General features: G+C 50.2%; 13 protein-coding genes across 13 annotated transcripts; 4 read left to right on the top strand and 9 right to left on the bottom strand.

Annotated features, from left to right (window-relative positions):
• Positions 1–1,616, top strand: SDG2106 (SET domain protein; the record flags this gene model as incomplete). The annotated part of the gene is made up of 2 exons (XM_003049390.2): positions 1–1,347; positions 1,413–1,616. The coding sequence occupies 2 exons, from the start codon at positions 1–3 to the stop codon at positions 1,614–1,616; spliced, it is 1,551 nt and encodes a 516-aa protein (XP_003049436.1).
• Positions 1,617–2,345: 729 nt separating this feature from the next.
• NECHADRAFT_23338 (uncharacterized protein) lies at positions 2,346–3,488 on the bottom strand (the record flags this gene model as incomplete). Its single annotated transcript, XM_003049143.1, has 2 exons — positions 2,346–2,911; positions 2,984–3,488. Coding segments are annotated over 2 exons (1,071 nt in total), but the record flags the coding sequence as incomplete, so codon positions are not given.
• An 867-nt stretch (positions 3,489–4,355) lies between these two features.
• On the bottom strand, positions 4,356–5,276 carry NECHADRAFT_45232 (uncharacterized protein; the record flags this gene model as incomplete). The annotated part of the gene is made up of 1 exon (XM_003049142.1): positions 4,356–5,276. One exon carries the CDS (start codon positions 5,274–5,276, stop codon positions 4,356–4,358), a length of 921 nt encoding a protein of 306 aa, XP_003049188.1.
• Positions 5,277–6,250: 974 nt separating this feature from the next.
• NECHADRAFT_82795 (uncharacterized protein) lies at positions 6,251–6,985 on the top strand (the record flags this gene model as incomplete). Its single annotated transcript, XM_003049389.1, has 3 exons — positions 6,251–6,424; positions 6,489–6,527; positions 6,632–6,985. The coding sequence occupies 3 exons, from the start codon at positions 6,251–6,253 to the stop codon at positions 6,983–6,985; spliced, it is 567 nt and encodes a 188-aa protein (XP_003049435.1).
• Positions 6,986–7,120: 135 nt separating this feature from the next.
• Positions 7,121–7,993, bottom strand: NECHADRAFT_62442 (uncharacterized protein). Its single transcript, XM_003049141.1, has 2 exons — positions 7,797–7,993; positions 7,121–7,746 (listed from the first exon to the last, which is right to left on the bottom strand). Exons 1-2 carry the CDS (start codon positions 7,904–7,906, stop codon positions 7,440–7,442), a joined length of 417 nt encoding a protein of 138 aa, XP_003049187.1. The 5' UTR covers positions 7,907–7,993; the 3' UTR covers positions 7,121–7,439.
• A 1,360-nt stretch (positions 7,994–9,353) lies between these two features.
• On the bottom strand, positions 9,354–9,833 carry NECHADRAFT_95025 (uncharacterized protein; the record flags this gene model as incomplete). Its single annotated transcript, XM_003049140.1, has 2 exons — positions 9,354–9,562; positions 9,617–9,833. 2 exons carry the CDS (start codon positions 9,831–9,833, stop codon positions 9,354–9,356), a joined length of 426 nt encoding a protein of 141 aa, XP_003049186.1.
• An 874-nt stretch (positions 9,834–10,707) lies between these two features.
• On the bottom strand, positions 10,708–11,054 carry NECHADRAFT_95024 (uncharacterized protein; the record flags this gene model as incomplete). The annotated part of the gene is made up of 3 exons (XM_003049139.1): positions 10,708–10,827; positions 10,882–10,977; positions 11,031–11,054. The coding sequence occupies 3 exons, from the start codon at positions 11,052–11,054 to the stop codon at positions 10,708–10,710; spliced, it is 240 nt and encodes a 79-aa protein (XP_003049185.1).
• Positions 11,055–11,574: 520 nt separating this feature from the next.
• On the top strand, positions 11,575–15,272 carry NECHADRAFT_82792 (uncharacterized protein; the record flags this gene model as incomplete). The annotated part of the gene is made up of 6 exons (XM_003049388.1): positions 11,575–11,680; positions 11,786–11,904; positions 11,994–12,577; positions 12,634–13,133; positions 13,194–15,104; positions 15,160–15,272. The coding sequence occupies 6 exons, from the start codon at positions 11,575–11,577 to the stop codon at positions 15,270–15,272; spliced, it is 3,333 nt and encodes a 1,110-aa protein (XP_003049434.1).
• A 219-nt stretch (positions 15,273–15,491) lies between these two features.
• On the bottom strand, positions 15,492–16,157 carry NECHADRAFT_82791 (uncharacterized protein; the record flags this gene model as incomplete). Its single annotated transcript, XM_003049138.1, has 1 exon — positions 15,492–16,157. One exon carries the CDS (start codon positions 16,155–16,157, stop codon positions 15,492–15,494), a length of 666 nt encoding a protein of 221 aa, XP_003049184.1.
• A 530-nt stretch (positions 16,158–16,687) lies between these two features.
• On the bottom strand, positions 16,688–18,166 carry NECHADRAFT_95023 (uncharacterized protein; the record flags this gene model as incomplete). The annotated part of the gene is made up of 3 exons (XM_003049137.1): positions 16,688–16,782; positions 16,834–17,522; positions 17,577–18,166. 3 exons carry the CDS (start codon positions 18,164–18,166, stop codon positions 16,688–16,690), a joined length of 1,374 nt encoding a protein of 457 aa, XP_003049183.1.
• Positions 18,167–18,682: 516 nt separating this feature from the next.
• NECHADRAFT_82789 (uncharacterized protein) lies at positions 18,683–20,171 on the bottom strand (the record flags this gene model as incomplete). Its single annotated transcript, XM_003049136.1, has 3 exons — positions 18,683–19,384; positions 19,433–20,062; positions 20,112–20,171. The coding sequence occupies 3 exons, from the start codon at positions 20,169–20,171 to the stop codon at positions 18,683–18,685; spliced, it is 1,392 nt and encodes a 463-aa protein (XP_003049182.1).
• A 593-nt stretch (positions 20,172–20,764) lies between these two features.
• On the bottom strand, positions 20,765–22,420 carry NECHADRAFT_82788 (uncharacterized protein; the record flags this gene model as incomplete). The annotated part of the gene is made up of 4 exons (XM_003049135.1): positions 20,765–21,190; positions 21,239–21,640; positions 21,765–21,919; positions 21,973–22,420. The coding sequence occupies 4 exons, from the start codon at positions 22,418–22,420 to the stop codon at positions 20,765–20,767; spliced, it is 1,431 nt and encodes a 476-aa protein (XP_003049181.1).
• A 310-nt stretch (positions 22,421–22,730) lies between these two features.
• On the top strand, positions 22,731–26,528 carry NECHADRAFT_106259 (uncharacterized protein; the record flags this gene model as incomplete). Its single annotated transcript, XM_003049387.1, has 8 exons — positions 22,731–22,778; positions 22,813–23,727; positions 23,780–24,024; positions 24,171–25,221; positions 25,271–25,585; positions 25,645–25,816; positions 25,876–26,087; positions 26,136–26,528. The coding sequence occupies 8 exons, from the start codon at positions 22,731–22,733 to the stop codon at positions 26,526–26,528; spliced, it is 3,351 nt and encodes a 1,116-aa protein (XP_003049433.1).
• Between the last annotated feature and the right edge of the window lie 136 nt (positions 26,529–26,664).

Here is a 26,664-nt window from a genome sequence, read left to right as displayed (position 1 = left end):
ATGGCCGACGCTATTTTTACAGGTCCGGATTACATCATTCGCCCCATTCCCGGCAAGGGTTATGGTATCGTCGCAGCCCGCAAGATCAAGACAGGGGAGAGAATTTTCTCTGAAGCGCCTCTTCTCAAGCTGCCCCGAAACGTCGGCTCCAAGGAGGGACTCAAGGTTAAGATTAAGGCCAAGCTCAACTCGTACCCCCGGATTTATCGAGACGCTTATCGCGATTTGTGGAACTCATATCGCGGAGATAGCCCTGAAGTTGGTATTGCTCTTACGAACGCTTATCCTCTGGGACCGAATGCATCTACAACCGGCATCTTCCTGCATGCAGCCCGTCTCAATCATAGCTGTCACCCGAACGCCCAGGATACGTGGAACGAGGCGCGCCTAGAGCTAACCCTCCACGCATGTTGCGACATTGAAGAAGGCGAAGAGATTACCATCACCTTATTGAGCACACGAGGATGTCGCAAGGCTCGGCAGCGCGTCCTCAAACTCAACTGTGGCTTTACCTGCTTATGCTGTCTCTGCTCCTTGCCCCCTACCAAGAGTAAGTTGAGCGATGAGAGACTGGAAGAGATTCAGAGGCTCAACAATCAAATCAAAAGTCCGATGGTTCATCTTCTAGAGCCCCTCACCACCCTCCACAATGTTGAGCGCAACTTGAGGCTCATGATCAAGGAGGGCATTGCCGATGTAAGCATTTCCAGGGCCTACTCTGACGCCTTTCAAGTCGCCATTTCCCATGGAGATCAAGCCAGGGCCAAGATCTTTGCGGATAGGGCACTGGATAGCCGAATAATTGTGGAAGGAGATGATAGCGAGATGGTTGAAAAGTTGAGGCGACTGTCACTCCATCCGTATACACACCCATCTCACAAAATCACATCAAAGTGGAAGACCAGCATTGAAGATGCCCCAATCGGGTTTCCGGATGCTGACCTTGAGCTTTGGCTGTGGCGACAAGACCAACCTCGCGAGTTGCAATTCGCTGACCTGCGGTGCACAACCAACTTTCCTTGCTTCAACGATCTTCCGGGAGAATTCGACACCAGCACTGACTTCTTTGAGGCTATAGATACATTCAGCTGCAAGCCAAAGAAGTTCTGGGCTTTCCTTGGCGACATTCTCAGCGTGAACGACTCCGACCCAACCAGGCTGCAACTTACTGCCCAGGACAAGAACTGGAAAAGTATAACAATTTTGCTCCGCACCTCGGAATTTGGCGAAACATTTGACCGCTCGACGGTAAAGCAAGGAAGTTCGATTGTGATCCTCTTCCCCGTGAAGGATGAAACCGTAGGGAAGGAACTTGGGATTGTCGTTGATAGGCTCAGTGACGTAAAGGTATTTGTGGATTACAACCCCTAGTGGAACTTTCTGATGATAATGCTAACGTTTATGTGAAACAGATACTCCCATTACAACTGGACGAATTGCTCGAGTTGAGTGACAAAGTGCGGTACTATACATCCCTTGTCGATAAGAAGAGACGTTGTCATGGCTGCAGAAAGGAATCAGAGTGCCGAAAGATGTGCAAAAAGTGTTTCTTCTTCCAGTACTGCAATGAGGTAAGATATACCGTATATGAGAAAATTGGGATTGAGATTTGCTAATAGTTTGATATAGCCTTGCCAAAGCAGAGAGCACGACGCTTGCAAATATCTCCGCCAGGATATTTTTCGTGAAGTGTTTCGCCGAAAGTGCAACCTGGAAGATTACTCGAGGTTAGTTCCTGGGCAGCCGAATAGGGAGTGCGTGGTTTCATGAGGGTATCCTGCGGGGAGGTGGTGGGAAGAATGAGGCGATGGAGACAGAGGTAGTCGATGAATGAAGACTCTGAAAAGGTTGAAACTCATATTCGTTCCTATTGTGCATGGTTTCTTTGAATAGTTTTTTGATTAAATGCATTTCCTATATCTTATATAATAGCCTCCCCTTGCTGTAAACCTGGCAAAATAGTTGCCCCCATGTTTTCCCTAACTTGTTTAAACGAGCTCAACAACGACATCTCCTCCTTCTGCTATGGCATTGCAGCGCTTGCAACCGGTGGAAAAGACCTCTTTCTCACCCTCGCTAAGAGGAAAGCCCTCTTCATACATACCGACTCTTTCAAACACATTCCTATTTCCAGTCGGCCTGAGGATCAGCCCCATTCGTTTCCGCTCCCGTCGTCCTGGGTGCTGGCCCTCCTGGACTTCAACTTGTAAAGTGAGTTCCAGGAGCCATAGCTTCAACTCCGATGCCATGCTTTCTTTCTTGCTATCATCGGTCCTAAGAACCAATTTATGTTCTGCTGACGATCCATGTGGGAATGTGAGCCTTGGGTAGCCTGGAAAATGCCGAGTGATCTGCGTCAGGTACCCTTTTAAAACAATCCTGCCACTCTCGACGGAGCCAAAGGGGAGTGACTCAGTTGTAAGTTGAACGTCGGTTGAGAGGACTCGGACTGTAGCATCAGACTCGCGAGCTGAACGGTCCCACCGGACCTGGCCCTGAACGGAGGCCCATGACCATGACGGTGCGACCCAAATGTCGTCCTCTTTCTGAGATTTATGGCCGGCGGTGTACCATAGCAGACCTGATATCAGTACTGGCCTCCATAGCCCAATGATGTACTCCATCGATAGTAGCCCACTGGCTTGAGCAAAGCGGCTTGCGACGCCTGCTATGGCGTTGAGCTTGTCGCGCTGGAAGGTCAAGCTTCTCGAAGAGTACTGACTCATTTGGTCCACCCACTGATCTGTCAGAAGATACTCCCGAGGCGAGCTTGAGTCTGGGCACAACCGAAATCGCTCTTCTTTTCTTGATCTTCTGCAAAGAAACTCGTGCTCTTGCGTTCCGTATTCCAGTACTCTTTCGGATAGAACTTGTTCTTGAAAGGTCCATGCTCTCGTATCAATGGGCTCTGCTTTGAACCCATCAATGCTGATAACCTGCGCCATACCATAATTGGCGTGGTATTTGAGTGGGAATGCGACACCCGGGAGGTATGGCGACCGGTCATGGAGGAAGCCTTCAGTACAGGCTGAAGAGGAAGATGCGGATATTGTCACGAGTGCTCCTTGATAGATCTCTGGCATCTTGGAAAGTTCCTGGACTTTGTCGTTCTGGTCGTCTTGGATGATGCAAAGCGAGTCTATCCAGATATGGGAAATGGCCAACTTGCGACAAACGAATATGGCGTCGCGGGTCGTAAGAGGAAGGTCAGAGAGGGGGAAACCATTTTGCCGAGCAACCACGTTCTGGATTGTGGTTTCCATCTTTTGAGGGCCTCCCCAGCAATAGGAGAGAGCTGCCCATGTCGGAGTAGCCATGTTTGTAGTCGAGACAAGCCGTATTGTTTGTGAGTCTTTCCCGACCTCAACCAGTCGCGAGGGGGGATTCATATGGGTTGGCTTTGGGCATTCGGTATGGGAAGTCAGACATTCTTGTAGTAAAACGCTGCTTTTATGGAAAGCCTCTTTAGACTTGACGATAGGGTGAAAGGGATGCTCTGCGAAGCTCATACTGGATATATCTGTCATGGTCAGACCGGAAGAGAGATTAGACTTGGAAACTTACTTCTACTAGGACTCAGGCTGAAGAACTCATCATGCATGCCAAAGTCGTCATCAAAGCCGTCTATCTCCCAACCGGCCATGAAATATAGTGTATCGACTTTGTCAGAACGCCGATGTCGTACCTTGACGGTTAGCGTCGCTGCATCAGCGATATCTTCGGTAATTAATTGGGTGGCTAGATTGTCTTTGTTTGGAATAGGAGCTTTGATTGTAGAGATACAGAACTTGAAGAATGCGCAGTTGTCAGCGGCAGCATTGAACGCTTGCTTTCCAGGGCTTCGATGTGTGCAAATGTCGGGGCCGCGAACGTCTGTGATGTCTATGACAAAGACTTGGCAGTATTTACATGTATGCAGGCGATATTCCTTGGCTTCTTGCATAAAGTGGTCGAAATCCATGGCTGTGATATCGTTGGGTGAGGAATCACAACTCTAGAGTGCCTGAGGAGGGGAATATCCCTCGACATGTGCTGCGCCACAGGCAAGAGGAGTTGCTACTGCGCCACCCTCAAAGCCGGGATGAGGAAGACAAAGAGAGTCTATGGACAGTAATGGAGACAGAAAGAAGTCTTTTAAGATTTTTTTTTTAACTCATTAACAATTCATCCTGAGGTTGGGCCTCGCATGATTTCTGGGGGAGCTCATCGTGTCAGAAAGGATGGGTGAAAACAGTGGTGGATAAATAATTATTAAATAATTCTCAGAAAAACACACCGGAGCCAATGCCGCGACATGGACCTAAACAAGACTTAAGATCAAGGCCAGGGTTGTTCGTATCCTTTCAGAAATCATCCTATGCGGCAATACACTCGAGGAGCTGGGCCTTGTCCCTCTGCAAAGCCTCCTCCAAGGTAGTGAATGTAATACCAAACTTGGCCTCCACTTCCTTCGCTTCCGCTGCAGCAGGGCTAAAGTCCTTGATGTTGGCCCAAAGATTGAACTTTTGAGCAGGGACTGCAGCCTTTGCCGCCTCGACCTCTTCCGGAGTGCGCCTCCTTGAAGTAACCTCCCTTCTGGTGATCTTGGTGAGGATCTTGCGCGTCTCTTCTAGAGTCAGGTTGCTCTTTCCGAGCTGAATCGATTGGCCGTTGAACTTTTCTGGGTTCTGAAAGACAGCCGTGGCGTATTTGCCAATGTCGTTGGCATCGGTGTAGATCATGGTCGCGTTGTCGTTGTAAGCGTGATCAAGTTCTCCCTTGGCTGGCAGCGCGGGAAAGTTGCCATAGACATTGGGTAGAAGGAAGTCAAAGTGGATGAAGCCCGGGCGAATAATCGTGTAGTACTTGAAGCCAGCGTTGCGGACGACTTCCTCAACTTCGTGCTTGGACTGATAGTAAGAGCGGATGCCAAGTTCTTCGGATTCCTTGTCGTCCCAAATATCCTTATCACCGGTCAAGAAAGAGGTTGATGCGACGACAGTCTCGATGCCTGCCTTTTTGCATGCTTCGGCGATGGTCTTGGCTTGTTGGGCCTCCAGGCCAGGGATTGGGAAGGTGTTTAGGAAAGCTCCCTTGCAACCCTGTGCAGCCTGAAAGACGGCATCAAAGTCATTGCTCTCTCCCTTGAAGATCTTGACCCCAGGGCGCTGAAGAACTGGGGGAAGTTTGTCGGGGTTTCGCACGACGGCGTGGATCTTGGCACCAGTTGTAAGAAGGTGCTCGGTGATGTACTGGCTCTGCTTGCCGGTGGCTTGAGTGATGAGATAGGTCGCCATGATGAAGTTTGAGGGGCTGAGTTGGTGGTTTGTGTTGGGATGTTCTTGTCTGTTGCTTGATGCTGAATGTAGTGATTAAATCTTGAAGAGCAATTCAAGGGACTCTATATATATGCATCTTGATATTGCCAAGCCCACGACACTCCATTGTGATGTTCAGTATGTGGACGGACTTAGGGCGACATCTCGGACGTTGCACCACTGCGCGGGATAAGCCACGCAGCTCGGCCGGTGGGAGTGGCTGACAAGTGCGTCAGCTTGCGCATAATGGGCCAATCGTGTTCAAGTCCGAGCAGCGTCTGCGCATTGCTTTGTCAAGGGCCCAAGTTATTCATCCGTCTCTTGTCGCCTAATGCCGATCGTGGATTACAAACGAATATCGCGCGCGCGTCGGACTTTGGAAGTGCGCGGACAACGGCTGACACTAGTGTGAGGCCGCGTTGCCAACAAACATCCCGACGAACAAGATGTGTACAGAGATTGAAACTTTCTCAGCATGTTTCTGTGATATGACGTTCGTCTCGATTTCTCGCAAGCGGACGCATTGCGTGGCAACTGTCGAAATTCATTTTGCTTGAGATGCCTTCAGTGAGGTGACTTAGGAGTAATGGTGAATGCAAAATTCCACGGCGATCATTGACGCCATTGGTCTGAAAATCAGCTGTTTAATACAAACAAAGAATATAGTGGTTAATTCACCACTCAGGCTTGTTGTGCACCTCACTGAACACAGCCAACGCCAAAGTGAGTTCGACCAATCCATGGCCTTGTTTTCGTGAACAATACCAGAAGCCCGATTAGCTACTTCTCGAGGATGAGTATAAAGACCCAGCACCGTGCGGATTGTGCCAGATTCTAAAGTTCCCACCAAAAGAACTCTCTTGCCTTAATCTACGCCTATTTGCACTCCTCGCTTGACTACTTTGTCAACCAACAACCACACTACGGACCCAACAGACAGAATGCTACCAACTATGGTTTCGGCGAGATTCTGGCATCAGCTCAGAGACATCATTTGGAAGGATCCCTCCGCACTCTATCGTCTCGCCGTTAGATGTGCCGCGTGCAAACAACACATGACTGTCGGAACCGACGATCGACCCATGCACGAATCTCATGGCATACATATTCTACCTTGCGGGCACATGGTAGGTTACTGTTGCCTCAAGGAACGCTTCCGCTATGGCCAATACAGCTGCCCATCATGCCAAGACCCTCTTTCGCATCCCCGATGCGGCGATCCCTGCTATGGTATGCCCATGCCCTTCAACCCTGACGAGTTCAACCAGATCCCACCGACAATTCCCGAATGTGGCGGCATTATTGCAGTGGAGTGTACTAACTGTGCGGTCAAGGCCTTTATCGATGGCCTCGCTGACATCTACAACTGCATGGACGTAGGCCCGAGGCCACTGCCCAACAACCAGTTCTATGCCTTTTCAGCCACTCTCAACGGCCATAGTTACTCATTCCTCCCTAAGGGAACTGTATGCACTAGGCAGCTTGAGATTCCGATCGATATGAGAGAAATCGTCAAGGAAACCAAGGAGCAGTTTCTTGACAAGTGGAAGGGCGTCTGGCGCACTTGGCAAGTCGGCGAGTTCGAGGTTCGGTTTGACCTCTACGAGAATACCAAGTATTATTCTCTCAAGTCAAAGATCAAGAGGTCGGCTAAGAAGTTGCAGAGGATTTTTACTCGCAAGCTCTGAATGAGCAGGCGCAGAGTTGGATCGACGGATGTTTTGATGAGACGCTAGGATGGCACCAGTCGTCAATAGCGTCTCTTCGTTCAACTTCTGGGGGGAATTAGTTGACAGTGCAGGACGCAGATGTCCCACAAAGAGCCTGGCAATTCTTGGCTGTTATTTGGGATCCTACTGATTTAACCTTTTTTTTCTCCTTTCTTTTATTAAATGAAACATTTTCTTCTGTTTCCTGTGCTAGAGGTAGTGGTCATTTGCCATTCGAACCGCCAGTCTGCCAGGGTGGCAAGAGCCAGTAGCCTGCTGTTGAAGTACAAACTGATGTCTCACAACTTTTTATTCTCTGAATGTGTCTTTGTGTCAAATGTTGTGTACTGCTCATGCAGACTCTAATAAATTCATCCTTCATTTATCCCTAGATCCATCTGATATCGTACATGCTCTCTCTCGCTCCCTGCTTTTAGTTCAGGTCAAAGCTCTTAGGGCCCTTGTAGGTCTGAACCATAGCATTGGGCTCCTTGGATGTGACGATCTGCTTGTTGGGAATAAAGTGCTCGCCAGTCTGGTTGCTGGAAGGAGTGACGGGCTGTGACACTGTGAGGGTGAGACCCCTTCGGCTGCGGACAATGTTGAACGTCCGTGAAGATTCCTTGCACGGGCCCTCCTTGACGTCAGGCAGGTTGCTGCCGCCGGTGGCACTGAGCATGATGTCGCACTGAACGGGTGTCTTTTCCATGGTGCCGGGCTGAATCACCCCGAAGGAGTAGCTGACGGTCATATTAGTATGTATGTTGCCTTGGAGTCGGAGCCGACTTACCTGCACTGAGTGCTGTGTGGGATGCAGCCGGCATAAAAGTCAGAGACGGTGAAGACGGGGCTTGCTGAAACAGCAGCGGCGGAGAGAACGGCGGCAGTGAAGAACTTCATTTTGTTGATGATTTAATAGTAAGGAATATGTTTCGGTGGTTTGTTTAATGATGTGTGCTTGAGGCTTGATGGGTTGGAGAATTGGAGCAGACGGAACTCGGACTTTATAAGAATTGAAAAAGGGAGCTCGTATTTCTGTCTTCATGCCTCATCTCGCCTGTATAAGTCGCCTCGTTTGTCGATCACCACCAAAGTGGACCCAATATGGGGATGATGCAACGTCACCATCCCCAGTTTCTCGTATTCCATATGCCGCGATGGGTCTGGCCTGAAACCTCGAGCTTCCGCCGGCAATGACATCACGCCCTTGCATTGGGGCGATCAGTTGGCATGCGCATGACGTCCATCAATGCCGTTTCAGCTGGCAGTGCTACTCTGCAAGTGGTTCGCTTACCGCTGAGGCGCCGATGTTCCGAAAATATCGTCCGAGAGGCTAATTTACGTGGTTGGTTCTCGGTCTGGGAGTTATTATTGAGCTGTGATCTACATGTAACGTTGTCCACATGCCACGGATGTTATGGAAGTTGCGGAACCATCCCATCTCGTGTTGCTCCTTGATGATATGTGTAGGCCTCCCTGAATGGCGATCATGAGGCGGAGCCGTATAGTATTCCGCAGCGCGGCTGTTCGTAAACGCCACGACATCATACAACGGCAATACTGCGGTGACAACACAGGTATTGAACTTGATGCTAGAGACGGCTGGCCCTTAGACACATTTATACCTTTATTACTCACTCCTAGGCCTAGAATGGAATTTGGGTTGCCCTCCGCGACAACGTCGCTCTTCCTTGACACTGGATGTAATACGCTCGAGTCTGAATTAGAGGGCATTCAAATATTCTGCCCAACTCCTAGCCCTATGCGATAGAAGATCCCTAGGTCAAAGTTTGAAGATACGTACAATTGGTTGAGGTACAGGTTCACTACCTATTTATGAACAGATCCACAAAACGCCCGGTTTGGATCGCTTTGCACCACATAGCCACCCCCGCCCGCGTCTCCATTGGAGCGTTCTGGAGCGTTTAATTATGACCTTATAGAATTGCGACAAATACCATTGTTCATTAAGGTCAGGATATTATGGTAGCGGTCAGACGTGGGGATGGCGTGCTCGATGGTGGGGGTCTGTCAACAAAACTCGTGACAGTCAAAGCCCGAGAATATTCTTATATCAGACAGATTTTTCTTACATATTCCAATTTGAATAGCGCTTTGTTCAGATGATGATCACTGAAAGGGAAATGGGGCATGTTTCGATGTTAGGTGTTCACTTCGAGGACTGGCATCCAGTCGAGGCGCTATCAGCTTTCAACAATTAGGAACAAAAAAGTCCAAAAGACGAGACAGAATTGTTTGCAAAGTCTATCAAACCTCTATATGAAAGCTGCCCAACCCCGGAATATTATTTCAACCGCTCCACCCCCTAATAATCATATTACGTCCTTCAAGCGTTGTTGATGCACCAGTAGATGCTGTACACGCTCCATCCATCAACTGTGTACAGGACACGAGCGGGAGATCCGGGGTTGGTGGACTTGTAGCAGTTGAAGTTGTGAAAGCCGTTGGTTCCCGTTCCGGTCCAAGCGTTGCCTCTCTTGCCAGCGGCGTCGGCAAAGATGTTGGACGTGAAGGTGACGCCAGTGCCGAAAGTTCCTTTTCGCAATCAGTCAGCCTTTAGTTCGAAGCGCGTATTATGAAGTGACTTACCCTTCACGGGCTGTCCCTCCCAGTGAATGTTTCCACCGTGGGTGACGTCGGTGTAGTCGTCAGGTCGAGCCTGGTTGGCAGCGGTGTGGCCTTCACCGTAGTAGGCCATGCCGCTGGAGTACTCGTTGCCTCGCTGAGAGTTCACCAGGTAGACATACTCAAGAGCGGTGGCGGACTGGGCACCGAAGAGGAGGGCGGCGATGGAAGTGAACTTCATTTTGGCTGAGGTGGATGGTTGGAGTAGATGAGAGAGGTCTTTGAGTGTTGGCTGAGTGCTTGGAGTTGTGAGTCTTGAGGAGGTCCACGACATCTAGTATTTATTTACTTCAGCCCTATCTACTACAATCAAGTACCGAGGGTCACTTACACATCGAGTCGGGCGGAATCTTGGCTCCCGTCTCGGCAAGCTTGTCTGACATAAGCCACCTCTCACGTCAGATTCTAGAAGTTGTATGCAGGAGAGAATGCGTTGAAATGCAAGTATCTGAGCTATTATTCGTCAGAGCTAGACCTCAAATTTCCACAAGGAAAGATACCTGAGGCAGGTGGCCTCGAAATCGAGACCCCCGCTTATGATATGCTCGGCCCGTTCGTCAGCTGTCCATACACGGCTCTTTAACCGGCGGCCGACTCCTCCACTCAGACCCATCTGGGGGAGAGCTGAATGCTGGGCAATCTATCAGCTGCCTATTCCGGCCTGTGAGAGGTCGAGGTGGATGTGTTAGATTGTATCCGCTATTTGTAGTTGACCCTTTGTCAACCAGTCATGCAACCTGATGCAACTTGGATACTGTTGCCCCTTGAAGAAATGAATGCGTGATTGGGGCACAGATAGATCACGCTCCCGACTGTTGACAGTGATTCATTTTACTCGACTCTGGCTTCACCGCTTCTTCAACCATCAACAATGACATTCTTGCGTTTCTGACATGCATCAAAGAACGCGCGCTTTATTGTAAAAATCACAGGCTAGACTCAAAGGAAAATCCTCAAGTAGACACAATATGACCACCCACGCAAAAAAAACGTCATCTGCTGGGGGTTGACCGTCGCCGGCTCAGCTAGTAGTCTACCATACTCCCTGGTCACATCTAGGAGAAATCGTTGGGCCAGCACTTCTCCTTGGGCCACAGCTTCTGGTCATGAGTCTCGGCATGCACCTCGAGCTGAAGCTTGTTGGTGTTGACGATCTCTTTCCGGCAGTTTTGGCACTAAGGGTCGAACACGTCAGTGTCATGACATGATAGAGCAGAGGGTCGACTCACGATTGATGTGGGCTTAGGGGCCTTGACAGGAAGTCCGTTTCGCTTGACGGGAGCTCGAGTTCCGGCAGCATCGGCCTTCTTGTGCTCCTTGTTTCTCTACGGCTAGAGTAAGCGGGCTATCACGAGCAAATAAAGATTACTAAACATACTCGGTCCTTCTTAGAGATAGGCATTTTGAGAATGTGTGGTGGAAAGGTGGAGAAACAAGTCTGATTGAAGTTGAAAGGTCTTGGTAGAAGTAATGTCACGACGCTAGGTATTTGAAAGAAGGGAAGAAAAAATTCTCCTTGTGGGGGGAAAACGTTTTCTTTTTTTAGTGGGCTTCAGCAAATGCTCTTAAGCCATCTAAGCTTGTAAGACTCTCGGCGCTGATGTCTGTATCGGATTTAACGCCAGTCTTATCGGTCTAGACTCAAAGCGCCTGATTAAAGCTCAGACCTGATTTGAAGCGCGAGATGGGAGGTAAAACAGGTGATAATTAGTATCACCATCAGTAACGATATTTTCAGGTGCAAGGACTCTATGAGACTGGTGACTAGAGGAGTTTGGCATTTATTGGGGGTTGAGTAAGTCGCGTCGGCTAGACTAGGAGCTCACTTGCGACCTCACAATGCAAGGCGTACTCTCTGTTCTAAATTCCAACTATCCGCCTACCATTTTGCTGGAAAGTGTAGTATTCTTGATTTGGCAGCTATGTCGAAGTACTCTTGGGCTTTGGGTGTGGTGTGTGAGGTCAGCCAGTCGCTCCTGTTTGAGCCGGTCGGAGCTCTTAAAAGACTCGCCGCCTCTCGCTGGCTAGGTTTGTAGTTGGCTCTCCCTATGTCAATCTGAACGCAGGAGCATTGTATTTAATCCACTTTTTGAACATAGATAGGGTTGTGACTGTGGTCTTTGGCACTTACAGGTTTCAACGACCTGTTGGCCACAACCCGCTATCAGTACGAATGGCGAATTGAGATAAGAACCCAACTGTCCAGGTCTACGAGGCGCTGGGTGATCAATATGGAACAGTGCAGCGCTAAAGTAACCAGGGTTGCTAGCAGCAATTCACCCCTCTGTTGGTTGTGGCATTGAACAACCCTAGCAACACTGGGGGCTTAGACAAGACGAAGGATCAACTTGAAACGCTTGGCGGATCATGTGATGCCTTCCCCGGACTCTCACTCTCAAACGTCGCGTCCTTCCCAAGGCAAGCTTTCAATCACTTCAATCGTCTTTGTCCAGGCCATTACCACGAGGAAATGTCTGTCCCTATGAACGCTTTCCGCGTCGCGACAGACGCTGTCCAAGCAACTGCCTTGACTTCTCGTATCATTTGCTTCCTTGCTTTCGCCACTGGCCTCTTCCATGGCCCCCGAGACACATATCAAATCGGCGGCTTGGTGGGCCATAAAACTGTCGGGGATATCATAGACGAGCTGTCAGATGCTCACATCAAGTTGAATGGCCTTAGCCGCTCGAATTCTGATAACGAAGATCTGCACAGACTTGTTAGGGAAATCACAGAACTGTCAAGTCGGCTGTCAAACATCATCGCCGAGTTCAAAGAAGCAGAGCTAAACAGCCAGGAAGCAATATGGCCAGGCTTCCTTGAGGCTAGGAAAGCCATTCATCGTGACGAACAAGTGTTACAGTTTGAGAACGATCTCCATGGTTACCAAGATCGCATTATCGCGATGCTGACTTCTTTCGTCAGGTATCTAGCCATCAGAAGTGGCCCAGTATCAAGAAACACGACTGACTTAATAACAGACCCAAAATCGACAGACTGTTTAACTTGATGTCTGACGCAAACGTCAAAACTGGGTATAGTGATATCCAAAATGTCGTCAAATCGTTGAACGAAGGCCTCTCGGCTTGTGCTAGGGTGTATGGGAACGTGCGGACCCAACAGCTTGTACGAGCGCAACAAGAAGAACTTTCCCGGATCCGGAAATTTCGCGTTTTGAACATTCTCGAATACGACAAGATGCGACATCGTCGGAATGAGGTCCAGGAGCAGATTGCCAGGATTCAAGAGGAGCTGACGCCCTATGGAGGGATATTTCCCTGGGCTTTTGGCGTCGATGAAGATGAGGTTGGTGAAGAGGAACAAATGTTGAAGTACAGAACTAGAGATGCTTTTGCGGACTGGCTTTCATCAGAGGGTGGTACATTTTACATTTGGGGGAAGCCGGGATCAGGGAAGACCATCCTGATGGAGTACTTGTTCAGTCATCCTACAACGATGAGGGAGCTCGAAGCGAGATCCGGTAAGTCCCCAGAGTCTCTTGAGCTGTGATTAGAAATGGTCGCTAACCTGAACTCACCAGAATCGAAGAAAGTCATCCGCCTTGCACACTTCTTCTCCACCCTGGTCGGAGGCGACCAGCAGACTCTCACTGGTCTCCGAAGAACACTGCTCCACGACTTGCTCGACCAGCACCCTGAGTTCCTTTCCGACTTAGGACTCTCTGAAGTCGAGTTGGACGACAAGTCGATTACTCACTGGGGAGGTGCAAACGCCAGAAACGCATTGAGCGCCGCACTCGATGGCATCATTGAAAAAGCCGTCAAGTCTGGGACTTGTGTTTGCCTTTTCATTGACGGCCTTGATGAGAACCAAAATCCCAACAAGCCAGGACAGGATGACTTGATCATTCAACTCAAAGCATGGCAAGACTTGGGCGTCAAGTTGTGCTTGGCTAGTCGAGAAGATCCTCCCTTTGAACATCTCCCAGCCCAGAAGGCTATGACCCTGCATCAACTCACGTATTCCGATATGAAGCGTTCGATCACTCAGTGGATTCATCAGTTGGATAGCATCAACCAAGAGACGGCTGAACTTCTTGAGAAGGAGATGCCTGTCAAGTCAGGTGGCAACTTTCTCTGGCTTACGCTCGCCATGAAGGATGTTTGTAGATGGTTATCCGACCAGACCGAAGTGGAGCTCGCTCAACTCATGTTGGGCGATATCTCACCAACATTGGATGGCGTTCTCTCAAAAGCACTTGACAACATCGGAGATGGCAAATACGGAAAGAGGAAAAAATCTTCCACTCTTTTGATACTGCATTTTCTGGAAAAGTATCACCTTGACCTTGACTTGATAGGGTACTCATTTCTCGACGCCTACTTCAGGGACCCTCATTTCACAGACAGACTTTACAAGTCGCGTCTAGAGAATTTCAACGAGGCTGTCCAGAGTGCTCGTGCCGCCTCAGCTCGTCGTCGACTCATGAGTCTTTGCGGAGGCTTTGTTGAAGCAAGTCGTGACTCTCGGCAGCTGAAGTACACACATCGCTTGACCAGAGACTTTCTGCAGCGCGCCGATGTTCATCAACGCCTCGTGGACTTTTCCGAGGGTTGCAACATTGGCGATATGGCATCCAATCTCATCCTTGCCAGCAAAATTCTCACTCTCACCGACGGTCATACAATTCCCCATACTATGGTACAGCAGCTGCTGCAGATCCGCATCGACAAAAGCTTGGATAAGGAGCCTTACATCTTCTTGAACATCTTTGAGAGCCTCCCACTCCCAATAGATCTCCTGAAACCCCCTCGAAGCGAGATCACCGAAGAAAACAGTGACGGGAGCCACTCGAAGGATGATTCGAAGGTAGCCAGTCTAGGACTCAAGTTGATGGAAGCGCTGTACTGCTCGCCCTCTTGCATCTTGACTCTCAGAGGCATGTACGAGTACCCATCCTGGAAGCTTCAAAACGACCCGACATGTCTCAACACCGAAGAAGAGATCTTTTATATGACTGATCTCTTGATCGCACGCGCCTTCTATCGAAAGTTAGAGGAGCCAGACCTGAGATTCATCCGACTCTTCCTGCAATCCAGACGACAATTCTTTGAAGCTGGGATTCGGTGCTGCGCCGCGCACTACAAACAGAAGCAAAGTATCATTCAACTCTACCTCAGCAAGGTTCTGGTGCGACAAACCCTCAATCCAAGATCTATACCTCCCCCACTTTCGAAAGCAAACCAAATAGCTAACATCGGGCTGATGATCGAGCTACTCTTGCGTTCCGGTCTGGTCAACAAGCCGTGGTTCAAAATCACAACCATCACCACGCAAGGAAGGAAACAAGAGATGACATTCAGAGCTTGGATCATCAAACTCAACCCGCCAAATAAGGATAGAATCTTGCAAGCAATGCCTTGGAACCCGATAGGTATGGTTGTGGGTGTGGCGATGGGCATTTTGGTAGGCATTTTGATACATCTCATTGGTGAGTCTGCTAACCATGTCTCTCTTGACGTCTTAGAGCTAAAAAATCGAAATAGCGAGGTATACGGGGCAGAATTGGATGAACGCTCTTATGATGCTTCCTGGCATCTGGAGGTTTTGTCGGGGACGGGAGATGATCCCCAAGATTCGTTGGAGGAGGTCACTTTGAGACAGTTTCGTTGCTTCAGTTCTTCGATCATGCATAGTACGGAATCGTTCGGGAACAGAATCAAGCCCAGACCCGGATTATTTACGTTTAAATAAACAGAAAAATCCACTTCAAAGCCTCCGAGAAGCGACATGAGATGTTAAATACAGGCGCGATATACAAACCGAAATGTTCTCCTACACCACCATCCATGGACTTCTTGCTCTTTTTATCCTTCCGTTACAACAGAACGGTGCTCGCTATAACAACAACAGCCATCGCAGCAAGCATGCTAGGAATGCATGAGACTCCGGCCGAAGACTCTTCTGTAGCTGTAGCACTTCCAGACGCCTTAGTCTCACTTGCAGAGCCCTTCGTAAGCGTTTCTTCGCTCGTGACGGCCCTAGTCGCATCATCCTCAGTGCGGACCGTAGCGGTGGCCTTGTTCGATGACGACTCTGCGGCGACAAGTAGATCTAGGCCCTGGGTTATGGCGACAGGGTATGGAGCAAATGTAAACTCCTCGTTGTCTTGGCCGGGTTCGTGGCTTAAGGTCTGTGTGACTCCACCCTCTGTCACTCCTTCGTTGGTAACTGTGCAAACCCGGGCAACAGTTCCGCTCATTTCGCAGTGCTCAGAGTATGTGTAGTTCTTTCCTTCGTCCTCGTAGACGTTGAACTGGTTAAACACGCCCATGATGGCAGCTTCAGAAGGCGAGTATGAGCGAGCCCAGGGCCCCAGGGTCATGGTTACAGTGGACCCATCGCATTCACTTATATCGGTGATTTCTGTGCGGCACCCATGAACGAGGTACGTAGTTGCTGTAGGTTCGGCCCCAAGGACTGCGACTGCAAGTCTGCCGTCTCGAGGGGGTAGAATGAGGGAGGTAGAGAAACTCGAGACCATGTTCGGGGAAAGGGGCTCGGTGAACAAACTAGGAGCGACGATGGTGTTTTGAGTACGGAAAAGGAAGTGAAGGAAACATGTAGGGGACAAGTTCGAGTAAAATAATGTGCATTGCAGTGGTCAAAGCGAGGTCACTGGGTCCGATGCTGTTGGTTGACAACCAACACAGCGTGATGAAACAGTAACCAACCAAATGTGTTTCATCTTTATGGGCTGATATGGGGATTTAATTGCATTGCTCATTGCAGGAAACGCCGAGCAGGGAAGAGTCTTGGAAAATTCTCACCGCAATTTGAGATGGTTCGATGAAGCGTTCAAAGACCAACCAACCGGGAATCTGCATATTGTGATACAACTTTACTTCTTCATACACTACATCAATTTCCTGAATATTGACGCCAATTTGGCCGCCAACGATCCAATCGCCAAGCTTTCCATTAAGCCTGCGTCAACATGACACTAGGTAAGTAAACTACCCACCTAGGCTCCTCGCAACTCCATTTTACCACCAGCAACATCCGACTTGGATTTTAGCTCTCAGCACCAAGAACTCGAGCGACTTCCTCGGCAACGTTGTACTCAATCACCGCCCGAGTCGGTTTTGTTGCAATACTAGGAAAGAAGCCTGCAATCATATAAGTACCATGCCAGAAGCACATCCCATGGCATAACTCACCGATGACCTTCATGAACGTGTACATTGCATACTCTTGAATAGCTCCCATTGTCCGCTTGGAGCTTTGCATCTTCTGTGCGGCTTTGAGAATCTGCCTAACTCGAGGTTGACGGAGGTCCATGTACTGCCTGGCCGCTTTGTTGATGGCTTGCTTGATCGATGCAAGGTTCGAGGAGTCATCCTGCTCACTTATGTCATCAAGGCTATGAGCCAAGAAAAGCGTAAACGCCTCGCAATCTTCGAGGGCTTGGGATGCGCCCTGGCCTGAAGTGGGTGGAAGTGTATGTGCAGCATCTCCCAGCAGAACAACTCCGTCGCGCTCCCATGTCGGAAGCTCCGGTGACGTCCAGGTTGGATACATGTTCTGGATATGAGCGGACTTGAGGACGCTTTGTACCACTGGATCCTTCCACTGGCCATGCCTTTCGCGCAGTTGGCGCATAACGTCATCCATATCCAGAGACTTGGGGTCGGGGCATTCCTTGATCTCATAGGTTGACCACCAGGCGAGGGAATCGCCCGGCTCGCATACATGAGAAGGGGAATCACGTTTAGAATCCGATGGAGAACTTTCCGAGAAGAAGTAGCCAAAGAAGCCACTACCGCTGAACACAAAGTTGATGGACCCCTTGTCGACGCTTTCCCTGACATCGTCGGCTGACACAAAACCCCCGATGCCAACAAGGCCCCTGGAAAAGAGTCAGCGATTTTTATGCGTCACTGGTCAGGCATGATTCACATACTCATATTTTGGGGGGTACGGATTGTCTTTAGCATCTGGGAAGAGAGCTTCTTTGGCAATGGACCGGACGCCGTCGGCTCCAATGACAAGGTCGGCTTCAACAGAGTCGCTGCCATCGACAAAGCGAACAATGTTCTTCCCCTGCAGATTGGCAGTCACATTCAACACGCGCTTGTTGACGATGTGATCATCCGGAATGCGATCACGAAGACACCTCCAAAGCGAATGGCGGCTGCATGCAACGGAAAACATATCCGACACGAGGCCGGGCCCCATGCGCATCAGAACGTTGCCGTTTTTGTCCTTCAAATTGGAGTGAGACGTAACGTAGCCATTTCGCGTGATGTCGCAGAGGAGGTCGTCGTCCAGACGTCGCAGGACACCGAGCCCGTTTGGCGCGATGGCGAGTCCACCACCAACAATGAGAGTTGAAGAATGGGTTGGGTCTTGCCCTCGCTTTTCAGCAGTGGTATCCCTGGCAGTATCGTACGCTTCGTAGATGGTGATGTCTGGGGCTCCCTTGAGGTGCTTCTTCAGCTCAAGATACACTGCGCATCCGCTGATGCCAGCCCCGATAATAACGATTCTCATGGCGACTGTACGAGAGCTATTAGAAGTCAAATTTCGGGCCAAAGATTGCGAAAACTAGGGCTTGACAGGAAGCAGAGGATGAAGGAGTTGTGGAAGTGGACGAACCAGGTGAAGAAACTGAATCCTTGAGCCAATCTTTTGTCTTAAGGTAAATATGAAAAGGAACATTGAAGATGAAATATTTCGCATTTGAGCAATGCTGAAAGAGGACCTCTTTGTATTGTCTGTTCGCTCTCGACTTGGACTCCAGCTGGGTGCGAAATGAGACTCCCCCTGTAGCCCGCCCCATGCGTGAGAAGTCGCTAACTCGCAAAGCTAACGGTATCGAGTCAAGCCTCTTCCCCTTGACTGGCTAGTGCCCGCCCTAGTCCGCCACGATCAACAACCATTGTTTGCCTCGAGCGAGTCTCGACTGTCACCATCGACTGTGATAACAACGAGCTTCGTAATAGCCATGCGCGGCAATCGGTCAGGAGGGGAGAAAATGGCTTGAAATTGAATCGCATCGGAGTAATTTCACCCATTAGGGTAGTGTTGAAGAATGTAAGCGGCCACGTCAGCAAAGTACTCGTGGGAGACCGCTGAGATATCCGAAAGTCCTCCTCCCTGATGCCTGTCCCTTTGGAGCAACGCAAGAGCCATATTTCTCTGCTCGGGTGATGGGCTCCATAGGCTAACAACCTTCAGCTGTAGCGTTATCATTATAGACCCACGATCTGGCGCAGGTCCAGACATCTCATCGATGAAATGACTCGCCGATAAGATGGACTGTGCATGCTGCCTTGCACATAGATCATTTAAGGGTGCTGAAGGGGACACGAGGTGTAACAGACGGAAAGTGATGAGGTTTGCCGCATCATAGAGAGAGCACAAGGCTGCGGCTGGGATCGATGTGTGCGTCAGCAGTGGCTGACCTTCGTCTGGGTCACATCCTTGTTTCGGTGATATTTGTCCAAAGGGGTTGTTCTCTATGCACCCTGACCACCACTGAGAGGCCTGGAGCATGGTATCTCGGATGAGAGCATCGAGGGTCGACCTCAGGTCACCGCTCGAGTCAGATTTGATGAGTTGGTCTGCAACCGAAAGGCACCCGAGAAGATTGAATAGAACATCAATGAGCTGGTCAAAAACGAGTTTCGTGCATACTTGAAAAGGGATTGTCATCCAGTCTTGCGTTGCAAAGACAGGCACTTCGTTTTCGGTCATGGCGGCGACAAACTGGTAGCGATTAGCCTCTCTGATGTCGTTATTTTAGGGAATACTCACCATCTGGAACCTTAGGTGACTGAATATTTGATGCATGAAACCATCACGACAACTCTCGGGCCCTGCCACCTGAAGTAACATTGCCGCGCCCTTGAGATGACGAAGCCAGGCTTTTTGGCTCGTGCCAGCCCAGGTTTCAAAGTGAATGAGCATCACGACGGCGCAAATGATACTCTCATCAACGGCGACGTTCCCCTTTGTCATTTGGAACTGAAGATGATGCAGTGCTTCTGCATACCACTTTCGAGCGGCCGTCTTGATGGACACATCACCTGCGAGAGTACCATAGCTAATCATCGATGCTGCACGAATGGCAGGCTTGGCTGAAGATGGCTCTGAAGAGGCTAGAAAGACGGGAAGCTCGTGCAGCCATATCTTTGGCGGTGTTCCTGGTGCTGGAGGTGGCTTCATGGTCCCGAAGAAGGACTCCACAAAATGTGAGACAAACAGCTGGTCAAATGCACTGGCTCGCGATGGTTGAGGGCCCGGTAGCCGTGGTATCGCACTGCATGCTCCGTGGCTCGAAGAAGAGCTTGGCACAGCGTGCACAAAGAATGTCCCGGTGCGCGCGCCCGGACACGGCAACCCCATGCGGACGCAAGCGAGGCATTCTGGCAGGGACTCGTCGCACTGTGGGATGTCAGTAGTTACCTAGGCACAGTAATTAGAGTCGCCGAACCTTGACTCTACGCTTTCGGCACGTCGCGCAGCCTCTGCTTCTGCCGGGGACGTTGACCATGGCGTTGGAGATTGTTGCTTCAGCCACAATTCCGTTGTGTTGCTCGTGAAGGCGCTGATTGACGACACACGTGACTCCCCTAACGTTAGCCAAAGGTCATCAACGCATTGCAGTAGCTACAGGGGAATGAGCACGCTCAACTCGCTTACCTAGGTGAGAAAATGGCAACTAGGCTATTTTTACCTTCCAACCCTCGACTTGAAACTATTCTCACGTTCTTTACCTTTGGAACGGCTACCCGTGCCGCCTGGGCTGCATTCATGGGTTACCCTACACCTTGCCGAATGGCTGTCTGCGAAATGAAGCCACCGCGAGTCAGGCTCTTATAATCAATAAGGGGGCCATTGGATACGTTGAGGAATGTATAGGCCTGAAGAGAAATGATGTAAGGGGGAAATTCTCTCTGCATTCTCGTTCTGTTTTGCCACATTGACCTATCTATGTTCTTGTGAACAACCCACCTCAAGGCAACAAAACTCTAGTATCCCTATTGATCAAGCCAAATACCAATCCACTTGTTGTTAACCCTATCAAAAGACTGCAGCTTTGAGCTCGCCTTTAATGACCGTCGAAGCTCTCACCTGGCTTCACTCCTAACTGGCCTCACTCCTAACTGGCCCTTGGTGTTCACCAACCCCATCGGGAACCTGGATGCTTTCGTAGAATTCCAACAGCTTCAACTTGCTTATGCCTTGAGACACGCTGTCCCTGCTCACAGGGCTCATGCTACTAGAAGTGTTACGTAACTTCCGAACCCAGCTGTTGAATGAGATGATATCCACTGGGGTGTTCTGGCGTTTTTGCAGCCGCTCTCGAATTACTGGAAGAATGGACTGCCAGCGAATAGTCTTTGGGTTCACCACGTGGAAGAATTGGGAGTCAGTTTCGATTGATGAGTCTGAGGTGAAGACCATTTCCGAGATGATTTGAGAGGCAACGTCGATGGGGACCCAGTCAATATTATCCAGGCTTCCGAGAGCCTCCGGCAATGCTCGCATTTCGGATGAAGTGCGAATCAACTAGCTGTGTATTAGCAAAATGAATCAACGGAAGCAGACTCTACTAACCGTGGGTAACCACTCTTTCGGATTCCATACACCATGATCAGAGCCCTTTAGTGCTGGACCAGACATCTGTCCCACACGGCAGACTCTCAAACACAGAATATCAGAGTTGGCGGCCTCGTGGAGAAGAGTCTCTGCCACCATCTTCGAAGCTCCATATCCAGTCCCAGGCGCAGCAGTGTCTTGAACCGGAGCTTCGGGGACAGGACCAACATGTGTGGTGGACCAGTTGGTAGCGACGCCGATGGAAGAGATGTAACAGTAACACACATGCACAGCGTTCCTAGCCTCAGAGCAGAATTGAATGAGGTTGCTGACACCTGCGATCTGACTCTCGAATGACCAAATTGAAAGATTCAAGTTGACCTGCCAAGCGTTGTCTGTAATCCTGTTAGCTTGTTGTTCCTAGTTTGGATGAAAGAGGAGGCCTCGTACGGATGACATGCGTAGTACTCTTCAGAAGCGCCCTATAATCTGTCGCTCCTAGTCCCTAGTCCGGAAGTCCCAGCTGCGCTGTAAGGAATCTGACTTTGGATCCCCAGTCATTTCGCAGGCCTTTGTCTTTGGCAGATTGGAGCTGCTTCTGGACAGCATCCTGGTTCCTGTTAAGGCACCATACTTCAGAAACCTGCGGATCTGCGACGGGGGTATCAAGCAGGTAGCTGCCCAAGAATCCCGTGGAGCCTGTAAGGATGACACGTGCACCCTTTGGTTTTGGTTCGAGACTGGGTGTGTACTTGGCAAGGAGAGTGCGAATGTCATCAACTGCACTCGGAGGATTGATGTCTTGAGGCTGAAGAGATTTCCAAAGCGCCTGACTCGTCTGTCCACCGAAGGATGATCGTAGATAGTTTTGAGTTGCAGAAGTTGACCGGACGCCTCGATGGAACGGTGAAAAAGCTGTATTGACAAAGAGTCGAATCCGGATTGGAAAAGATCATCATCGGCCGCCAAGGACATGTTTCCTATAGCCTGACGGGCGGATTTAAGAAGGCTAGCGTGAAGTTGATCAAAGTCAGAAAGGTTGACTTGCGAGCCTAAGCTTTGTTCCTGGTACAACGAATCGATTTCCTTGCTGAACTTGACATATGTGGCCTTCCTAGAGAGGGTTCCTTTTGGTGTCCAGACGAAAGGTTCGTCGACGATCTGTACAAACTGGCGGTGAATTTGGGCATATGACGACATTGAGGTGTTGCAGTCACCAATGGCCCTCCAAACCAGATCCAAGGTGGTCCCGTCAGCTTTGGAGAAACCATTGGCCAGCTGCACGAGTACAGCGACCTGGAACTTTCCTGAACCAACGAGACATGCCGCTTGTATTGCTGGCTGCTTCGACTACTGTGCTTCGGCCCCAAGCGGATTGATCTTCATGCCGTTGGACAGGATCAGTAGGTCATCTTTCCGGCCCTCAAACTTCCAGAGCCCGGGTGTCTCGGGGTGAGCTGAGTACAAGTCCTGGGTGTGCCACACGTTGAGCTTGGGAAAAGACACAAATATGGGCTCGGTCACTGACTTGGGTCCGGAATATTGGGTCAAGAATCTGGTCAACCCTGTCAACTCCTCCGGCGCCTTTTTAGGTTCAAACTGCTCTTGGTCACTCCGCAAAGAGGGTTCGCATCAGCCCTCGCCTTGAGATTAGCAGTCTTGTGGAACTTGGCCCCCATTCTGCCCTGCAGGGTCCATTGAGACAGATTCTTGAGCAAACTCCGGGACGTCATCAGAACATCCGATATGTCAGCGTCTTGAAGAGGAAGGGAGATGCTGTCAAAACGGCTGTTCAGGCATCAGGTACACTCGCCTGTGTTGGGTATCCCGTCGACTTCTCCGCCATCAACCAGTACCATGAGCTTTCCCTCAAGGAGCATACGCCCTTGGTAGATCTGCCTTCTTATTCCTGGAACAGAGATAGGGTCTTCTGGCAGGAATCAGCAGCTGTTGCTGCGTACAGAAACCGGAAGATCCCGCGTCTCGATCTCCTGGGAGTACTCGATGAAAATTCGACACTGAGTGAGCCCAGCTGGAAGAATTACCTGAGGATCTCTGAACAGCCTTGGATTGAGCACCACAAGTTTCAGGGCACCAACCTCTACCCAATGGCGGGCATGATCGTCATGGCAATCGAGGGTTTACGCCAGATACTCAGCCTTTCAGAGGTCAAGGGCTACCAGTTCCGTGATGTCACTGTGCATCAGGCTTTGGTTGTTCCGTCGGACCAGTCTGTACAGACGAAGCTTGATATCAGACCCTGGCGCCATGGTTCCAGAGCACGGACCGTGGTGTGGAGGGACTTTTCAGTGTCAAGTCGGAGTCAAGACGGAGCTTGGACTACCAACGCTACTGGGCTGGTCTGTGTGGAGATGAAGGCGTCCAAGCCAGACTCTTCCATCTTTGTTGACGAGGAAAAGGAAGCTGCCAAGGAGTTGAAGGATCGGCTAAGCCGGGTCGATGCCATGCCACTCGAGACCCAAGATACAGATGAGTTCTATTCAGATGTAAGTGCAGAATGCTTTGCTCGAAGTCCTGATAACTAATATAAACTCACAGGTTTGTGCCTCTGGCCTTGATCTCGGACCAAGCTTCCGTTGCGTCTCGCAGCTCAAGGCCCATGGTACCGATGCCACCTTTGTGTTGACGGTCCAAAACACCAAGAAATGGGCCCCTCTAGAGTTTGAGCATCCACACTTGCTGCACCCAGCCACCCTTGACGGCTTCGTGCACTTGCTCATCTCGAGCGCGGCGGGTACAAACGGCTTGTTCAGTGCAAGAGTCCCCGTCTTTGTGGAGTCACTGTTTGTTTCCGAAGGCTTCGACTCGACATTGAGCATGTTTGGACTACGCGAGCCGACAATTTCTCTGACCGGGAGTTCCGATTGCGCGATGGACAAGTTCAGGTCGAGCGTCCCCAACCTGATTCTTCTCTCACTGGTTTGTTGAGTGAGAATGAAGATGCCAACGGGCCGTCAGTTACGCGCCCATTCCAAGCTCAAGGTCAGGCTGACGTGCAACTTCGAATTCGTCATCCTGGAGCGCTCGACTCCCTTGACTTTGTCGAAACTGCTCCTCAAGAGGAACTCCTCGAAGACTACGAGATGGAGATGGAGATCAAGACTGTCGGCCTCAACTTCCGTGATGTCATGGTTGCTATGGGACAACTTCAAGATGATGTGCTCGGCATTGAATGCGGCGGAAGGGTTATTCGTCTGGGGCGGCAGGTCAAGAACTTTGCTCTGGGAGACCGCGTGTTTGGAATGCATCGAGGATGTTTCAAGAGTTCCATCAGGGTTGACGCTCGTACTTTCGAAAATATCCCTAGCGGAACCAGTTACGACGAAGCTGCGACCATACCCTGCACGTTTGGAACAGCGTACTACGCACTCCATGATGTCGCCCATCTCCAGCCTGGAGAGTCTGTCCTGATTCACTCGGCAGCTGGAGGCGTTGGTCAAGCTGCTATCCGTGTGGCACAGCACATCGGGGCTACCATCTACGCAACCGTGTCGACCTCTGAGAAACGAGACATTCTTATCAACACCTACGGGCTACTCCCTTCCAACATCTTGAACAGCAGAGACCTTTCGTTCAAACGCGGCGTCCTCCGTCTAACTGAGAATCGGGGCGTGGATGTGGTTCTCAACTCACTGGCCGGCGAAGCTCTTCGACAGAGCTGGCTTTGCGTAGCGCCATTTGGTCGCTTCATCGAGCTTGGCAAGCGAGACATGTATGACAATACTGATCTTGATATGCTCCCGTTCGCAACAAACATCACATTCTCCGGAGTCGACCTTTTGATGATCAACAATGACTATCCCTTGCGTTTCCAGCAGATCATGCGCAATGTGGTTTCGTTGATGAACAAGGGCGTTGCTCAGCCGCTGCCGTTGACGCGGTTTAGCCTTGAGAATATCACGGCAGCTTTCCGTACGATGCAGTCGGGCAAGCACATGGGCAAATTGGTGATCAACTGCGAAGAAGCCAATGCTCTTCCGGTAAGTGTATGGAATGATACTCTAGAACAAGCTTACTGACAGATTTTAGGTGGTGCCGGCAAGTCTCGACTCTTTCAGATTTCCCAAGCAGGCCACATACGTTCTTGTTGGTGGCTTGGGAGGCATTGGTCGCTCCATTGGTAAGACGATGGTCGACATCGGGGCCTCGAACCTTGTCTTCATCTCACGATCTGTGGACTCTGGACGTCAAGAATATGTCGACAAACTCCGGCAACTTGGTGTTGCTGTTGAGGTCTTGAAGTGTGACGTGTCAGATATAGTCGCCTTGAAGCCCTTATTGGAGGACGCTAAGCAGCGTTTACCTCCTATCAAGGGTGTCATCAACTGTGCCATGAACTTGAAGGTAATTTTCTCTGGCTTTCCTTATCCTTGTTCGAACACATGCTAACCCGTGCGCTCTAGGACGGAATCATCGAGAACATGGCCGTGGATCGATGGAATGACGCATTGAGGCCCAAGGTTCAAGCAACCCTCAACCTTGACCGACTCTTGAACATGCAGCTGGACTTTTTCATCTGCCTTTCCTCGGTTGCTGGCATTGTTGGATCCAGAGGACAGAGCAACTACAACGCTGGTAGGTTATCTCACATTACCTGACCTTGCAGAGTTTGTGATGCTAATGTCGCGGAATAGGAAACACATTCCAGGATGCTTTCGCTCACTCACTGTCCGAGTCCAACTTCCAAGCCACGAGTCTCAACCTGAGTCTCGTCACCGACGTCGGGGTTTCCACTACACGCAACGAAGTCTTCCAGCTCTTGAAGGGAGGCGGTCTCATTGGTATGGACGAGCAAGATGTTCTCAAGGTCGTCCGCGCAGCTGTGGCGGGGAGATGTCCTCCACAGGTGGTTATGGGCCTCGCCAGTGGGGGTCGACTATATCGTCAAGAATAGTCCGAGCCTTACTGGTTCACTGACTCGAGATTCTCGCCGGTCCGCGCACATGGAATGAGCATAGCAGCAGACAACGCTGTGGGAGAATCGGACTTGAAGAGTCGCCTATTGAGTATGAAGGCTCTTTCCGAGGTTACGGAAGCCATCCTCTTCGACCTTGTGGGCAAGGTGTGTCAGATCGTCAACATCTCCAGAGAGGACATTGACTCGTCAAGAGCCGTCAACTCGTACAGAATCGACAGTCTTTCTGCGGTCGAAACCCGGACATGGATCTCCAAGGAACTTGGGGCGTCAGTTTCTGTGTTCGACATCGTCAGCAACAGCACCATGACGGACCTTGTGGAGAAGATTGGCCGGGCATCATCTTTGGTTTCGCAGAGTGTCAAAATGTAAGAGCAAGTCAAATCAATGATGATTGGAAGGGTCCTTTTTTTTTGGAATCAATACTATAGCATGAGCTAGACAGATGATACGATCGAGCTCAAGTCTTACTCAACCAGTCTCACCATGCCAGATCCACATGCATGCT

This window comes from Fusarium vanettenii (assembly GCF_000151355.1).
Source record: "Fusarium vanettenii 77-13-4 chromosome 7 genomic scaffold NECHAsca_9_chr7_10_0, whole genome shotgun sequence".
Classification (NCBI taxonomy): domain Eukaryota; kingdom Fungi; phylum Ascomycota; class Sordariomycetes; order Hypocreales; family Nectriaceae; genus Fusarium; species Fusarium vanettenii.
Note: the sequence above shows the minus strand (reverse complement) of the source record. Positions and strands in the feature narration are given on the sequence as shown.